The sequence below is a fragment of the Malaclemys terrapin genome, chromosome 2 (genome assembly GCF_027887155.1).
Source record: "Malaclemys terrapin pileata isolate rMalTer1 chromosome 2, rMalTer1.hap1, whole genome shotgun sequence".
In the NCBI taxonomy this organism is placed as follows: domain Eukaryota; kingdom Metazoa; phylum Chordata; order Testudines; family Emydidae; genus Malaclemys; species Malaclemys terrapin.
In genome coordinates, this window is record NC_071506.1 from 137664467 (window position 1) to 137682771 (window position 18305).

Here is an 18305-nt window from a genome sequence, read left to right on the forward strand (position 1 = left end):
TTGCCTGCTTTTAACTAACATCTATCCCTGTATTCACTATTAAACTGGGCCACAGTTACTTCCTATCCCACAAATTCCACACAGGAAAACTGAACCACAGTCTGTTGGTCATGTATGGACATGTCAGGACTGACTAGATCTTAACTTAATTGTAAAACAGTAGCCTTAGAAGCTCTCTCTGAAATTATTTCAATAGTGTAAAGCTAGACAGTGGGGTATTGAGCCTCCAGTGCTCCTGTGACTCAAGATATGATCCAAACAACGGGATTTTGTGAAAATCTGCTGATCTTTGGGAGTTGGGAGACAGTTAAAAAGGGGGAGAACTGGTCATAAGACAGAAGTGGCCCAGTCCTGCTGCCCTTTCTCACTTAGAAATCCAGATCCAGAGCCATTCAAGTCAACTGATTTGAATGGGCATTGACACATAAGTCAGTTACCATTGACTTATGTGAAAAAGGATGGCATGATTGGCTCAAAGCATGGGAGACAATGCTGAATTAGTTTGTCTCTGACTGCCCATACTGCACAGCTCTAGAAGTTCTGCAGTGCATCATCATTCCTCAGTTTTAAGAGACCATTTTGTTATTGGACAGCAGTCACTGCATCTGCTCAGTTCTTCCGCACAATGTTATACTAAATGTTATACTACCGTGAAGCCCTGGAGCTGGAGCTGCGTGAAATCAGTCATCACCTGCAGACTCTGTGAATCTGGCCTGTTAATAGGTTTAAGAGCTCATACAATTTTTTTTTTTAAATGTGTGTTGCTTGTTTGTGTCCCATTGCCTCTTCCCACTGCCTCTCCCATAGTAACATCACCATAACGATAAGGCAGGCAGGTGCATTCCTAACTTTCCACTGTATCCAAAGATTTTGTACTGCTGTCCATCACCAAGGTATCTCATCTCTTTTCACATGCATTGGATTGGCAATAGCGAGGTCCCTAGTAGAGTTCATGGAGTCATTCCTTCCTCTTCCTTTTGGGTTATAGGAATTCTGCTTGAGGAAGGCATTTCTGTTTTTCATTTTGTGTGGGAAGCAAGCAGAGCGGGGCTGATGATGTAAATGTCATTCTGGTTATGGTGGAAATGCGATATGGTAGTAAGAGAGTTTTTTGCAACTTTCCCTAAAGACAGGCAGATTCTATCTTAGTCTAATCTCCTCTGGAAATTCATTCCATAGCAGGAACCATTCACTAGAGAATGCTTTGTCCCCAGCTGTCATGTCCCTTGTTTTGGGCTTTGCGCTCTGTACTCCGCAGTGCTTGACATATTTTTGTGACTTCCTCTCAACCGATGAACTGAGAGGGTCAAGTGTTTTTTTTTATTCCCAATTGGAATAGAAAGTACAGAGCTCGAGGAAGATGATGTAATTTTTAATCCCGTGTCAGTTAGTAGAGGGAAAACAGTTCTTTATATGGGAGTGGGGAATACCCTGTTGTTATGCTGGAGAGGGAGTTTGTATGTATGTTCTGATCCTAATAAACAGAACAGACAATTGTTAACCAGATAGTAGAGATACCAGATAATACAGCCAGTTAAGGAAAATATAGAGCAACTCTGAAGCTGCTCTAAATTGTGCTAAGGCTAGGTTGGGCCTAGGACTAAGGGAATGAAGAGGTGATATTTTGCTCCCTTCTTTTCTCAGCGTTGTCAATTTTTTCTCCATATAATACATTGCACAGTTGGCTGAGTGCATTACAATATAGCGGTATGGGGCAGTGAGGATGGGGGGAATTAGCCTATGTTTGAAATATCAGGTACTGGCCAGAGCCTGATATCAGGATCCCAGATTCAAGGGGGGCACGTGTCTGATGCAGCATGGCAGATGGCTGTCCTGGGTTTTTTTTTTTGCAGGGAGGCAGCTCTTCAGGTCAGCATGAATGACGGCCTCAGTTTCATCTCAAGCTCTGTCATCATCTCCAGCACACACTGTGTAAGTTTCAACTTTTGTGCATAAAATTTTTCAGTAGCAAAAGGGTTCTAAACCACATATAAGCTGTGCTTGTACTGGTGCTTGAGGCTTGGGTGAGTGGTATGCTAAGGAGCCACCTCTCTGCCTTAGTGGTGAGCTCATATGCATGGCCCTCATGCACTACCATTCCCCATGTGGTGTGCACCTTAACATGGGTTTGGAGCAAGCAGCTCGTGCTCTATCTGAGATAGAGCATGTATGGGAGACGAGGAAGTGGTTTTGTGATATAGCAGAGGTGTCAGGGCCTGGTTCTCCACTGCTTTGCTCCTTGCACGGTGAGTGCAAATTGCACCAGCTAATCAGACATGTCCACTCACACCAGTGGTAGCTGTTTAAACCCACTTTGCATAGATGTAAATGATGGCAGAAGTTGCAAGGCAGTGACAATCAGACACTTTGTCTATAAATCGATATCCCCCCAGAAGTTTGGGGAGCTCTGCACAAGTGCAGAGCTGGCACTGACCCCACATCCTCCTTTGCTAGCAATGCTTGAGTCACTTGTTCTCATAAGCCTCTTGCAGCAGCCAGAGCAAAGGAAAGCAAATTCTTACTGTTAATAACACCGTTGTCTTGAAGCGGGTTTTAATTCTGCTAAAGTAAGACCATTGGGAAGGGAGGCCTCATGGTAGTAAGGATAAAGGAGATTTGGGAGGAATTTACTTTGTGCTCATGAAAACAGAAAATATTGGGAATCTCATGAGAAGGTGGGAGTTCTGACTGAATAGAATGTATAGGATTGGGATCCATGTACATAGCATGTGAGATTCATAAGTTTGGTCAAGCCTTTTGACTGACCTGTGTGGTCTTAAGCTAGTGAAAAGGGGGTTCTGTTATATACTGTTGTTTTGAAATAAGCTGTTTTATTAAGGTAAGGTCACAGTTATAGGGCACAACCCTACCAGGAGCTGAGTGCCTCCTGCGTGATTCTAAGCACCTTAGGTTACCATTGAAACCTGTGGGAGTTGAGACCCTTAGCACCTAGCAAAAGATATTCAGAATCTTTTGGGGTCTGGCCCTGGATCTCTAAGCATCAGTAATCGACACCCATATTGATGCCATTTAAAACTTCGTTCTTCATGCAATGATGTGTTTACATCTGGCTTTCTTCACTTCATCACTGTTCAGAGAGACTAGCATAAAGCCTATGCCCTGCTCTTACACCTTATGCTGGCTCTCTGCACTGTCATAAATTTCATACGAAGGACCAATTCCTGCAGTCATTATTCAGCCAAAATTTCCCGGGGAGTCTTGGCTGAGAAAGGACTGCAGGATTTGACTTGAAGACTTTTATGGCAGGTCTCTTTGCCTGCCCCCTTCAAATCTGCCAAACAAAATTGCAACATGTTTCTATGTGGAGCTAATGGAAGGCCAAGATATGTAATATCCACATACCAAGACTATTCAGTTGTGATCCATGAACACTGATGCACAGGCTTAGGGGGAAAATATCTCCTGTACCATTTCACCTGTCGCAACAACAACAAGATTGTCTAGAGACACCAGCATTGTCTACACGATTAACCCATCGGTTTTCATAGCTGAGATGAAGGCTTATTTCTCTGCAATTGACAAGGGCATCTTTATGCCTTGAGAGAGAGGCTTTTATTTCAGCTGGATTTGATATTTCAATTCAAGTTCTCTTTGCTGCCATGATGAAAGTGTGTGTGAGAGAGAGAGAGAGAACTATGTACAATTTTTCTGCTTTGCCTTTTGAAGCAAGATATGGATATGATCAACACAGACAGCAAAATGCAGCTGTTTGACATCTGCAACATGGGGCAGATACTCGGTGTAAATTGTCTTAGCTCCAACAGCAGTGTGACAATTTACACCAAAGGAATATTGGCCCCATTGACTTCAATGGAGCAGCTCACATATGAATTGTGAGAGCAGAACTTGATTATTTCATTCATTTCCAAGAAGGGGATGGATACTAAAAAAAAAATTAATGGAGTTATCTTATCTCCTAGAACTGGAAGGGACCTTGAAAGGTCATTGAGTCCAGCCCCCTGCCTTCACTAGCAGAACCAAGTACTGATTTTGCCCTAGATGCCAAAGTGGCCCCCTCAAGGATTGAACTCACAACCCTGGGTTTAGCAGGCCAATGCTCAAACCACTGAGCTATCCTTTCCCCCCCATAACTGTTCTCGCTTGCAACATTTAGGATAAAAGCAATGAGCTGTTCCTTTAGTGCAGTCCCTGTCGGATGATGCTTCATGCAAGAAGCATGAGAACATTTAAAACACAAGATTTGTAGGATTCAACATTCTAATTAAAAAAAAATTCTTCCTTTGAATTTCTGGTTTTCCATATGTTCTGTATCGGGAGGCTACTCAGCCAACACATTCAGAGTAAGGTAAAAATCAGCAGATTCGGTATGTCTAGATATCAAGAGGTAAACACAAATTATTTAAATCTGCTTGTTCATTCTATAAATGTGTGTATAGCGGTATAGATTTCAGAGACTCATAGATGGAGAGACAGATATGGCACTGCACAAGTGTATGTACAGTATATTTTTGTATCTCTGTCTGTTCTAAGTGACCCAAATTTGATCCTAAGTATGGAGCTTTCATCACTTAATTGGAACATAGATGGATAGAACTCACTGTAGCAACCTTAAAGACTAACAGTGCCACCAGACTCCTTGTTGTTTTTGTAGATACAGACTAACACGGCTACCCCCTGATACTTGTAGCAACCTTTTCACTGATACTTCCCCTAATATTTTTGTGGGAATTATTTCCAGGCAATAGGCTGCATAATGGTGATCATTTCACCTACACTGGGTGCATAGAAAATTTCTTCCAATTTGAAAGCTTTTGTTGGTTCTGGCAGTATTCCCGGTGACAGCCACCTTTTCAAAAATACCTGCTAATCTTCAGTACCTCTGAGTTTGAGTATCCAACCTGTGAAACCATAAGCTTGTTTTCCAAAAATGCTGAGCAACCCCACCCCCAATTCAGATCAATTCCAGCATCTCTGAAAATGTAGTTTGCATGTGGTGTGTCAAGCATGGCATTCAAACTCAGTGACCTGCTTTGAAAATTTGGTTGTAAATGTCTCTTAAATTGTTTGTAAAGTTTCTTTTGGAGAAGATAGGGTGACGAGACAGCAAGTGTGAAAAATTGAGACGGGGTGGGGGGTAATAGGAGCCTATATAAGAAAAAGCCCTAAATATCAGGATTGTCCCTATAAAATCGGGACATTTGGTCACCCTAGGAGAAGAGAGGGGTTTATTTATTGTCTGTGTTTAAATAGCACCCGCTGTAGACATAGTAACCGGGATAATTTCTCAGATTCTGATCTCTTTAAAGAAAGCTAAAACAAGGGCTCCAATCTTGCAAATGCTTACATATGTGCATAACTTCAGGCAATTGATGAATAGTTGCGACTGGCTTCAAGCTTGAAAGATGAGCACATGTGTGTTTGCAGAATCACGCCAAAGCCAGTAAATTTGGAAAGCTGCAGCAGGAGGTGACAGCACAGTGCAGAGAGAGCTTCTTTCCTCACTTTGCAAACAAACCTTGGAGGGGAGGGAAGGGAATAGGTCGTCTGTAAAGACTGAAGTAAATCTTTTCTCCATGGCACGTCAGTGAAGCTCTTTTCAGACAGCATGCAAAAACTGCCCTAGATCTGGAACGATGTCCTGAACGTACCACAAATTCTTCCTGTCTGTTCATCTCCCACCCGGATCACAACAACAGCTCAGTGTTTGGCACTTGTGCAAACGCTTTAACTCTCAGAACCATTGCTCACCAGAAGCTGCGGTTTGTTGAGCAAATGAGTAAGCAAATAGAGGTTTCATTCAGAAAGTGGTGCCCACACCAGTGTTTCCATATTTCTTGAAGTTTGGGGACTGGCCTCCTACTCAGAAGATGAAAGTGCGTGGCACCATGCTATGTGAAACCTCTGAGGAACCAGAATGTATGTATGCTTCTTTAAAATATATGTGTTTGCCCAAGTCTGGAGAATCAGCAAATGGAGTGTGGTGCACCTGTCTCATTTCCAAGTCCAGTGTGACTTGTGAGCTGCAAAGTTTGAAATTCTATCAATAGCTCAAGAAATCATAGTAACAATCCTTCTGGCTGGAGACGGGTTCTAGCCAGAAGTTCAGATCCAGATTTCAAGCAGTCTGAAGGTCAGGAGTGTTTGGATGCAGGGAGCTTTGTTCTGTTCTGAAGACTGGGACTGTTTGTAAACATGGAGTTGGGTTCAGATTTTCCTCCACCCACCTGAATCCCATATTTAAGGCCGTATAGATGCAGGCCCAGCATTAATTACTGAAAAATAAAGATCCAGTCAGTCACATTAGAAGCATTATCTAGGGTTTCACAGATGTCTACACTGTAGCTGGGAGAGAGCTGTGGGTAGACACTGGCTTTAGTTTAGCTTGACCTAGTGTGCTAAAAATAGCTGTGTGGACATTGTGCTCTGGTGGAGGCTTGGGCTAGCTACCGAATCCAAGCCTACCCAGCCTCATGGGTTTGAACTCAGGTAGCTAGCCTGAGGCTCTTCTGGAGCCTCAAATGTCCACCCTGCTATTTTTAGCGCATCACCTCCTTTGATGCTAGCATGTGTCTGTCTACCCCGGGCTGGGAGGCTCTCTGCCAGCTACAGTGTAAGCATACCCCCAGCAAACAATTAGCATTAGCTCTCTTTCTAGCAAGCATTTGTCCAAAGAACTGGCCAACATCCAACTCCCATTAAAGCCAATGGAAAGACTCACCATTGGATCAGGCTCACAGGGACGAGAGGGGAAGAGCTTATGATGAAAGATTGGAATAACATATTATAACATGGCAAAATGACCTCTGAGCAGGGGGACGCAACTGCCAGTTTGTAAAGGGCGTAAACATCAGAGAGGGGAGTGAATATCTGAGGCTGTTGCCCGTGGGTATAAACTTTCAAAAGGAATGTTTATATTCAGAAACTTTCCTATCAGTGACAGGTTTCAGTGGTAGCTGTGTTAGTCTGTATCAGCAAAAAAAAAAAAAAAAAAAAAAAAAAAAATGAGGAGTCCTTGTGGCACCTTAGAGACTAACAAATTTATTTGGGCATAAGCTTTCGTGGGCTAGAACCCACTTCATCAGATGTATATGTGTATCATGATATCAGTGAGATTATTAGCTGTGGAGTAGTCTCCCAAAGGAGATGGTTCGGACATTTTAAATGTAGATGGCAGAAAACCCTGGAAAATAGCTTGTTAAGGAACAGACCTCCAAATAAAGGGACTGAATACTGTAATGGGCTTTACCACTTCTTTCTTACACGATTCTACAACATAGCAACAAATTCTTACAACACATTCTCATGGCTTGGAGATCTTCAAGATAGACTCTGTCATTTCCCCCATAACTCTCGGAAGAAGGTTGTTTCATACAAAACTATCTAAAGTCCATCAATGGATGGAAAGGAATTTATATAAAACTCAGAGCTGATCTAATCCTTTTGAGAAATTAGACATTTTGATTTAAAAAAAGGAATATTTTTTCTTCTGAAATTTCTTTTCCATTGTTTGACCAGTAATCAATCTCTCTCTCTCTCGGGGGGAGATTTTCAAAGACATCAAGGGAAGTTATGGGTCCAACTTCATGGGAGTTCCCCTCAATAAGTTACAGAGGTCTGAAAGGAATATGCTTTGATTTAAATCAGCAATTGGCATTTGGATGATTCCCTAATTATCTTTCAACAAGACGTTCTCTTTCTCTCTCCCGTGGAGTTCTGTGCTGTTTGAACAAAATTGCCTGGCACATCTCACTCTATTTGAACTGTATCCAGTCCTATGGTGCCAATTTAAACTATCTCCCCATTGGGCAATGTCAGTCAGACACAACCCACTAATATGGGATTTTCAAAGGGAGCTATGGGAGTTAGGCACCCAAGTCCCATTGGCTTTGAATGGGAAGTGGGTGCCTAAGTCCCATAGGGTCTTTAGAAAATGCCAATCGATGGGCCCAATCCTCAGATATGCTAATGTCCCTTTATACCATTTTAAGACCCTCTATGCTGCCACAGTGGTATAAAGAGGTATTATCAAGCCAGATTTCCCTGGGTGCTTCTAGAGCCCAACATTAAATGTGCTACTGTAACTGCTCTGTGTTACATTGTTTCTTATGGGACTCATTCATCAAAGATACATTTCTTTTGTTGGAATATACACCGCCAACACTTTTGTCAAAACCCATCATCCAGAGCATTAGCTCTGAATCTTTCAGAGAATCCAACCCACGACACCCAAGGATTAACTGTTCTTAACATTTCATTGGTAATGCTACAACCCTTCTCAAAGAAGAGAAATGAACAGCTACTAAGAGGAGAACTGACACTCATGTAAACCTGCACTCCTAGCAACCAATTACCTAAAATATACAAGGCGTCATAAAATCTCCCTGACTCCTAAATCATTGATGCATTGATTAATGCCATCATCGGATCACTAACTGAGTCTGTCGGCACCATCACTCCTGCCTGACAAAGTTTTATAACACCCAAAGCCTGAAATCCTCGGCCAGGTTCTCAGCTGGAGAAAACTGGCGCAGTTTCACTGATGACAGTGGAACTAAGCTAATTTAACAGTTTAGGGTCTGCCTCCTGTGTCCAGCATCTAAAGACTCATAGAGAAAAGAGAGAGACAAATCTATCTATCTATCTATCTATCTATCTATCTATCTATCTATCTATCTATCTATCCCCCAGCCCTGCAATCTCTCTAGATATATAACATTTTATCAAACAATGAGAATACTAGATCCAGGCTAAAGTTTTCAAAAGCATTTAATGTCTAGGAGCCTAAATCCCATTTTCAGCAGGGATTTGGGGCCAGATTTTCAAAGGTATTTTAACTCCTAAAGATGCAGATAGACTCCTAACTGCCACTGATTCCATTGGGAGTTAGGAGTCTAACTTGCGTCGGCATTTTTGATAATCTTACTCAGCACCTTTCCCCATTTTTAGGCACCGAAAATTTGGTGCTTAGCCACTTAGGATTTAGATTCTCAAATATATTGGGACACCTTACTCCTATTGATTTCAGCAGGAGGTGATTTAAACGGGAGTTAGGCACCTAAATGACCAGATCACTTTGGAAGTGACTCCTAAAGCAGTGGGTCTCAAACTTTTTTACTGGCGACCCCTTTCACACAGCAAGCCTCTGAGTGCGACCCCCCCACCAATAAATTAAATAAACTTTTAAATATATTTAACGCCATTATAAATGCCGGAGGCAAGCGGGGTTTGGGGTGGAGGCTGACAGCTCGCAACCCCCCATATAATAACCTCGCGACCCCCTGAAGGATCCTGACCCCCAGTTTGAGAACCCCTGTCCTAAAGCTATGTCTGTGGGTGTGACTCCCCTGCTAGTGTACACATTCTTGCTCTAGCTCTTATCAAGCTAGCACAAGCATAAATGGTCGTGTAGCCACAGTGGCACTAGCAGTGACCGTGCAGGCTTGGCTGAGCCATGCTGAGTATATACCTACCGCTTTCAGGTGGGTTTGTACTTGGCATGGCTCAGTTGTGCCTCCACTACTACTACTAGTGCTACTGTGGCCACACGACTGTGAGCCTGTGTGCACGAGCAGGGGAATCACACCCCTAACTCACAGTGTAGACATAGCCCTAGTGAAATATATATGAGTATATATGGAACATGTATGAAACATTTCACTGGACTGAGGTGCAATTCACTAGCTCTAATATTCTCTCTGTTTGATAAAAACATTTGTTTTAAGTAACCAGGATGTTTCATCTGATGGCTTTAATCAAACACATGAACACCTCATTCCAAATTACTATTATTTAATATTTGTTGGCAGTAAAACGCAAATCAGGATGAGAAGTCCTCATTGTGCTAGGGGCTGTACAAAAGAAACAGTCCTTCCCACCAAAGAGCTTGCAAAGTAAAGGCCAGATTGTGAATCCTTTACTCCCAACAATCAACAACTACTCACACCAGTAGTTCCATTAAAGTAACTTGTGGGATTAAGTAACTGCTCATCACTGTATGTGCTCAGGGTTGACAATCTGACCCTAATGAAAGACTAGATGCACTGAGTGGATATAACAGACAAACAGGGAAGAAGAAGGTAACTGCAATGAAACACATGAATTAACGACCTGTACAATTTGCAGGAATTGTGTTTCTAAATGTAAATAAACAACAAAAATCAGCTGTATCCATAAAACCTGTGGGCCCTTTGCCTAGCTATTATAACTGCATATGTTTGGGTTAATTTGCCTTGTTTTTGTTTGCATTGATTCTATTCTTTCACTCTTCAAGGAAAAAAATGTAACCAATGCTTCCTTTTGGATTTTATCTGATCTTGTAAAGAAAACTGAAACCCTAACAAACTTAGCCTTAAAATACTTAATTCAAAAGAAAAAAACCTCTTTTTTTAATATACTCAGACTCAGTTTTTGCAAGAGTGGAAAATTTTGACATTCCTAGGAAGGAGCTGTAAGTGATACTGAAAAATCCACGCCAAACCAATTTCCAGTGAGGTGCTGGCAGCACAGCCAAACCTCGGCAGCCCTCTGGGAAACATATTCAGCATGATTGCCTGGGAGCTCACAGAGATGCAGGGAGTTCTGTTTATTTGATTTGTTACATCATGTTAAAAAAGTCATAGATTTGTAGATTTTTAAGGCCAGAAGGGACCATTCAATCATCTAGTCCATCCTCCTATATAACATAGAATATAGAATTTCACCTGGTTACTCCTCTGTGGATCCCAGTCACCTGTTTGACTAAAGCATATCTTCCAGAAAGGCATCCTGGTCTGAAGACATCAAAAGATGGAGCCTCCACCACTTCCCTTGGTTGGTTGTTCCAATGGATAATTATTGGCATTGTTACAAATTTGAGTCTTATTTTGAATTTGTCTGGCTTCAACTTCCAGCCATTGGATCTTGTTATATCTTTCTCCTGTTATGTTTGCACATCAAGGTGTTTACTGCCCATAATGTGTCATTAGAGTCTGTTGAAGTCAATGGTAAAACTCCCATTGTGTTCCTTAGGGCAGGCACTTACAGCTGGATTTACCATTGCATTTAGTCATTTGCACCAGTGCAAAGGGGGGGTAAAATGCCACCATTCTGGTTTGATAGAGCTTTGCACTTGTGCATGGCAATGGTAAATTAGGCCCTTCATGAGGAAGTGTGATCAAGTGAGGCAGGGTCATCCCTAGAGTGGTGCAGGGCCCAGAACAACACCCTCCCCCTCCGGCCTGTAGGGAATAGATAGGCCCCTGCAGAAATCCCCAGGCTAGCGGGGAAAGGATGATTGATGTGCTATATGAATTTTATGTGGAAGAAACAAAGCTGAAGTCCTAAGTAAAAGGAACCTGAGCCAGACTCTGGGCTCGGTGCCACTCCCTCCTAGCCCGGGGAGACAGGCTAGCACTGTACGTGCTGTTTTGTGTTTCCAAATACAGTGATCATTGAAATAGAGGGCCAGATCCTTAGCTAGTGTAAATTGGTGCAGCTCCGCAGACTCCCTCTGAGGATAGGCGGAACTTTATATGAGCGCATAGAGTCTAACATAAGCCATTCCTTGCATTTCTCCACCTGCAGTGTGAAATCTGCTGCAACGTTTCAGGGAATAGAAAACGAGGAAAACATTTTGACGACGAGGAGTAAAAAGTGTATGTGATGACTAGCTTGGTCCAATTCCAAGCCCTTTAGGAAAGCCCAAAATAGATCTCATTTCCAGCATTGAGGGATGGTGCTTGTCAAATACCTGTCAGTCCCAGATCAGTCACAGCTATATATATATATATTTTTAATCATGACAACAGGGAGTTGTTATAGTACAGAGCTGAAACAACCTTCAAAGCTGCAGGCTATGTGTGCAATCTCTGCACATGCATGTGCAAACAGGCACAGTGGAATCTTGACATAAGGACTGACGCCATTGATTCTGCCTCCCACAGTTCTCAAGAAATTGTACAAACTTACTCACTGGTTGGAGAGGGGATAATGTTGCAAAGTTTGAGGGATACTCAGGTCTGGGATTTAGGTCTAGGCCTGCCTCCCCAGTAATAATCAGTACTTATCTAAGCCCCAGCTTGGAAACTGCTAGGTCAACAGAAGAATTCTTCCATTGACCTAGCTGCCACCTCTCGAGGGAATGGATTTACTACAGCAACAGAAAAAACCCTTCCGTAGAGGTAGTAAGGTTCTTCACTACAGCACCACATGTGGACCCTGCTACTGTGCACTAAACGTTCCCTACTATACAGAACATTCAGTGCACCCTAGCATGGTCCACATGGCCACAGAGCATATGGCAGGCTAGAGCACTGTAGATGCACACCCCAATTTACCATTCACAACGTCTCTTTGTGTAGACAAGCCCTTAGTGACTTGCCTAAAGTCAGACAGACCTTGATGCAGGACTGCACTTAAGCATGTGTTTAAGTCCATCTTTATACATTAAAGCAAAATCCCATTGGCCACAATGGGACTTAAAATATGCTTAAAGTTTAAGCATTTTAAGCACTCTTCCTGAATAGAAACGCTTTTCTGAATGAGGACCTAAGGCAGTGACAGAACCAAAAATGCGAGGACAAAATTTTCCAAAGTGGCTAAATCCCATTTTCAAAAGTGACTAAAATGGGACAAAGGCTCCTAAGTCACTTAGGAAATTTTACTCCCATGCTTTGCTTATAGTCCACTAGGAACTCTCTGGCTCTCAGAAGAAATGATGATAATATATCCAGTTCTTAATATAGCATAGATAAGCATGGCTTACTGAGTAAAACATTTAAAAAATGGGGAAAAAATGCATTTTTTCCAAAGAGAAGCATTTGCAGTCAAGGGTCTGTCAGTGTTTCCATAATAAAGTATGTTTTTGGAAAAATGTAATAACCTAGAAACAAAACAAAAAGACGTGATCTGGACTGTACAACGTCTACATTAAAAAAAAAAAAAATTGGCTTAAATTGGCTATTTCCAAGCCTGAGATGTGAAATAATCTGCCGGAGGTCAGTGGTTTAAGATTTTATTTTTCCTTCTTACATCTTAATCACAGAATGGATTTTCAAAAGCAATTCTTACAGACAGAGAAGTTAGTTATATACATTAAGCCACTTTAAATGCCTTGTGCTAGGTATCAGGTAGTCCAGAATTTGACTAGAGATGCACATATCCATTAGCAGAATAAACCAAGTTCCAAATGCACGACTGATGAGGATGTGGGAGTGAGGAAGAACCCAGCATGACTTTCAGATCTCATGGCAGGGATGACCCTTGGCTAAACAAAGGTTCAGTTGTCATTTGATCATATCCTTCTGGAGTCAATAAGAGACATTTACCTAGAATTCCACAGGTCGCTTTTACAGATTCAAGTCTCTAGCACGGAGAGAAATCAGATGTAAGGAAAAGCTGTAGGCCAAATTCTCTACTGGGGTAAAGCGGGAGCTGTGTTTGATGTGGAATTTCAGTACTTTCACTTCTGGACTGACACAAGAAGTGCAGCAGTGCATAACAACAAAGCAAAGGGAAGGTTTTAGCCCCTGTAGATGTTTTGGTTCAAGCTCTGAGTGAAGATTGATTCAGGCCTGTCTGTATTTTATCTGAACCATTGCTGACACTCTGAGCAGCACTCTTCATCTTACTCTATGTCAGTTCTGCTGGTGTCCCAGCAATATAGGGTCCCAAGCTACAAAGCTGAGATCTGAACTTCCACAAAGTTAGAAAGAGAGATTGTGTTCAGAGCTGATACATTATTTAAGTTTGGCCCTTAATAGAGTTAGGAGTGAGCTGTGAAATCTGGTTCCAAACTTTCCCAAGGTTCAGAGCTCTTGGAATCTCTTTAGCTCTAATTCAGGATTACATAATTGTAATAAATTAGAACTGGAGTTACATAAGGAGAGATTTCCCTCTAAATCTCATTACTGTGATTTTTAAATTAAATACCCCACCTCCTCAATATTACTCTGTCACAGATTGTTTTTGTTGTGTCTAAATATCTTATTGCTGTTCCGATATTTGAGGGCTGAAGTCTATAACAGGAAACCTGGCTGGTCCATGCCACACACCTGTGAGATCGTTAAACTTAAGAGCAGAATTCCATCTGTCAGCAATGGAAAATCAGCGTGTCCTGCAGAGGGGCCAGGAATATCGTATCCAATGCTTGCCAGGTTATAAAGTGAGCCTGACCTAATTAATTAGCCAACACCTACCCTTAGTTGGTTAGAGAGAGAGCACGCTCTGGCAGATCGCAGGGTTGGGCTGAGCAGAGGGAAGTGATGGCAGAATCTGGCTGGGGAAAATGAGATGTTTCAAGAAGGCCTGTATTCTGTTCCTATTCCCGCATCCTCCAGGTGTGCCCGGAGCAGGACCGAAGAGCCAAATGCAGCTGGCAAAGTCCAGAGTCAGGGAAGGTCTAGGTCTGCTTGGTCCTGCTTCGGTGTAAGAGGATGGACTAGATGATGTCTCAGGCTCCCTTCCAGGCCTACGTTTCTGTGATTCTATCAAGCAAGGCCAGCCACCAACCTCTCCCTGTAGCTTCAGGGTATAGAGAGGTTTTTATCGCTGGTGAGGTCAGCCCATATATCCATCTCAGCTCCTCTATCAAATGCAATACAAACCCAAGGGCATTTTCATAGATCATCAAACCAGGAGGGTCCTCTGTGATTATCTAGTCTTACCTCTTGTATAACACAGGCCATAGGATTTCCCTGAATTAATTCCTGTTTGAACTAGAGCAGAGCTTTCAGAAAAATGTCCCATCTTGATTCAACAATCGCCAGTGATGGAGAATCCACCACAACCCTTGGCAAATTGTTCCAATGGTTAATTACCCTCACTGTTAAAAATGTACGCCTTATTCCCAGGCTGATTTTATTAAGTTATGGAATGCAGATGAAACCCTTCAGTTCCCAATATGCTATTACTGCAGTGCTCGGTCTTGCAATATTCAGGTACCCCTGTTCTAATATATGAGAGAGCACTGGGGCTGCTGGGGTGGACGGAGATTCTGTCTTTTTAAATATTAAACTTGTACCCAATTTTCTCAGACCAAACCCATATTTCTTGTTTTCCTTTCAAGGCTCTGCTAGCTGCAAGCCAAAGCTGAGGATGGCTGTGTTTTGGCTGGTGATGACAAGCATTAGAAAGTTGGCTTTTTTTCAGTAACAAGGGGAAATTACTGCGTAAAGCGGGGGGAGGGGGGTGTTTGTGGACAAAGAGCTAAGTTTTGCCCCCGCTTACTGTCATGCAACTCCATTCAAGTTGAGTAGCTGTGGTATGGGTTTAAGTGAAGGTGGCATTTGGCCATTGGCAGCTACCCCATCAGAAAAGGGAATGGCTGGCGTGAGTGCATTATTAAAGTCCCAGAGACAGTGGGCTGTTTATACACTTAGTTGTGGGATAAGATGCCAGGATCTCCAGTATGACATGGCTCGGCTGGCTGGAAATATTTGATGAATTTGTTTGTCTTGGAGGTTTTTTTAAAGTTGCCTTTTCTAAACTTTTACCTTTTAAAAAAGGAAGCACTGTTTTTCTTTGATTTGAAAACTTCCTGTCCCCGTGTTGAGAGCAGGGGAAAGAATCCTCCCCATCTCCATGAATGATTCTAAAACTGTGCATTACCTGAAGAAAAAAGAAACACAGGGACAAAGATGGCCAACATGGGTGAACTTAGTGTTGGGGAAAGGTGCCAAGTATACTGCCCTGAGACTTCAATCCTCTGTATAGACAAAGAACAGGGACAGAAGGAGCAGGGGTAAAGGGAAGGGATGACCCTGTGGTTCTAGCACTAGACTGGGGCTCAGGAGATCTGGGCTCGATCCCAGCTGTGCCACAGGTCCCTGTGTGACCTTGGACCTTCATCTCTCTAGGCCTCAGTTCCCATCTATGGCCTTCCTTTCGCCAGTCCTTTGCCTGTCTTGTCTATTTAGGATGTAAGTTCTTGGGGCAAGGACTATTTCTCACCATATGTTTGCGCAGCACTTGGTACAACGGGGCCTCCATCTCCGATAGGGTCTATAGGCACTTCTGTAGGACAAATAATATTTAATAATCAATATCCTCCATGCTGCCGCTGGAGCAGGGGATTGGACTAGATGACCTCCTGAGGTCTCTTCCAACTGTAATATTCTATGGTTCTATGAATGTGTCTCAACCCATTCCTGGTGGGATCTGGGGGTAGGAAGAAATCTCCAGTTTTCTTCAGCATTTATTATGAATGTAATTATTATTTATGTGTACTGCAGTAGCACCTAGAAGCTCCAGGCTTGGACCACAGCCCGGCATTGTACAAACACAGAACAAAAAGACAGTCCCTGCCCCCAAAGAGCTTACAAGCTAATAATTTGGGAGATAAGACTAGTTTTCTTACATACTAGAATTGTTCTTGGTCTCAGCGGGCTGCTGCCAGCCTGTTTTCCAGTGTCCTAGAAAGGTACATGTCTTCCAGGGTGGGCCTTTTTGTTTTTAGGAGATTCCTTTGTTTTCTGCTACCAAGGCCTTTGTGCTGAGAGAAGCCAAAGTATCCCCTGGCTCAATCAAGCCCTAAGCGTTTACAGTTTGGATTGAAGAGACAGCAGGACACAGTTAGGAATAATTTTTAAATATACAAATGGCTTGGAGTATTTGCATAGACCAAGAAAAACTGTGATTTTCTGTTCTTATGACTATTACCAACTCCCTCCCTGCTGCATTTAACACTGGGTTTATCCAAGGCCTTTTAACATGTCTGCCTGAGAAATATATTCTTTTATTTGAGATAGAAATTAAGGATCCATGACCCAGAAATCTGGAATTTGACAGCTGGTATTTATGCTACAGATATCATACTGCTCCACATTCTCCCCCTTTAATCAGAGAGCCCAGAGGCTACATTTTGTGACAGATGGTAATTAATAGTGCAGTTTTCAAAAGTGGCCTAATTCTGCTCCTGTTGGAGTCAATGGGTGTTTGATCATTGACTTTAATGGGAGCAGAGTTAGGTATTGTTGAGCACTTTAAAAATCCTTCCTTGTGGCCCCGACGATGTAAGGTGAGCACCCTCAGCAAATTTCAGGATCAGGCCCTACGGAATCATTTCAGCTTCCTTTGATATGGATTGAAGCTCGTTGCCAATTGCATGCACTTAGTTGTACTGTCCTCTGCAGTGTGACAGTGTCAATGGTACGAATATCATTTAGTGCTTCTTTAAGTTCCAGCAGCCCAGACAAACATGAATGCATGCAGGACATATGCTGCAGCTGTTTGCACTAAGGTCTTTGGCAACTTTATACTTGCCTCACCTAAGGAGAAATGTAAAGCACTTCTTTGCAAAGAGACAGGATGGCTCAGAGAGTCAATGAAGGAACAGGAGAACCTTTCAACAGTAGGTTGAGCATTCAGATCTGCCCAAGGTCAGTAACATAAGAACGGCCATACTGGGTCAGACCAATGGTCCATCTAGTCCAGTACCCGGTCTTCTGACTGTGGCCAATGCCAGATGCTTCAGAGCATTGGCTTTCAACCTTTCCAGACTACTGTACCCCTCTCAGAAGTCTGATTTATCTTGCGTAGCCCTGAGTTTCACCTCACTTAAAAACTACTTGATTACAAAATCAGACATGAAAATACAAAAGTGTCACAGCACACTGTTACTGACAAATTGATTCCTTTCTCATTTTTACCATATAATTATAAAATAAATCAATTGGAATATAAATATTGTACTTATATTTCAGTGTATAGTATATAGAGCAGTCTAAACAAGACATTGTATGAAATTTTAGCTTGTATTGACTTTGTTAGTGCTTTTAAGGTAGCCTGTTGTAAAACTAAGCAAGTATCTAGATGAGTTGATGTGCACCCCTGGAAGATCTCTGTGTACCCCTGCATGAGAATCACTGCTTCAGAGGGAGTGAACAGACTAGAGCAATTATTGAGTTGTGGTGATCTGCCATTAGTTCCGTGGCCCGTGGAGTGACTCCAGTTCACAATGGACATCTTCCGATGTCACAGCAAGTAGTCTCAGCAGGGAGGTCATGGATTGAATGAGCATGGAAAAATAAGCAACGCTTTCACTTGAAAAGGGGATCCTGCCTGCTCACGAGTGAGGCACATTAGCTAGAGGCAGCATGGAGGAAGGTTACGTTGCCTCCGTACATGCTGTGACTGATCTCTTCAAAGGTGTCGATCCATCCCGCACTTATTAAAAAAACAACCCCCTGTTCGTTACACAGCTTGAGACTCTGAAGCTGCAAATGGCTCTTTGAGAGGAAAATCATAGAGTGATCTAATGCCTAGCCAGGAAGCGAGCACCTTTACAGCAGCTGGCAGTCCTGGGCAGCGTTTCACATTTAGAAAACGGTGCAGTACCGGAATTGTTG

At 42.6% G+C, this 18305-nt stretch overlaps 1 protein-coding gene across 1 annotated transcript in view; it reads left to right on the forward strand.

Moving 5' to 3' along the window:
• Window positions 1-18305, forward strand: part of ANTXR1 (ANTXR cell adhesion molecule 1) — a 181850-nt gene that overhangs the window by 66697 nt on the left and 96848 nt on the right. Inside the window, exon 12 of the mRNA XM_054019546.1 lies at window positions 1854-1932. Within this exon, the coding sequence (XP_053875521.1) occupies window positions 1854-1932 (79 nt within the window). The remainder of the gene's footprint in view (window positions 1-1853; window positions 1933-18305) is intronic.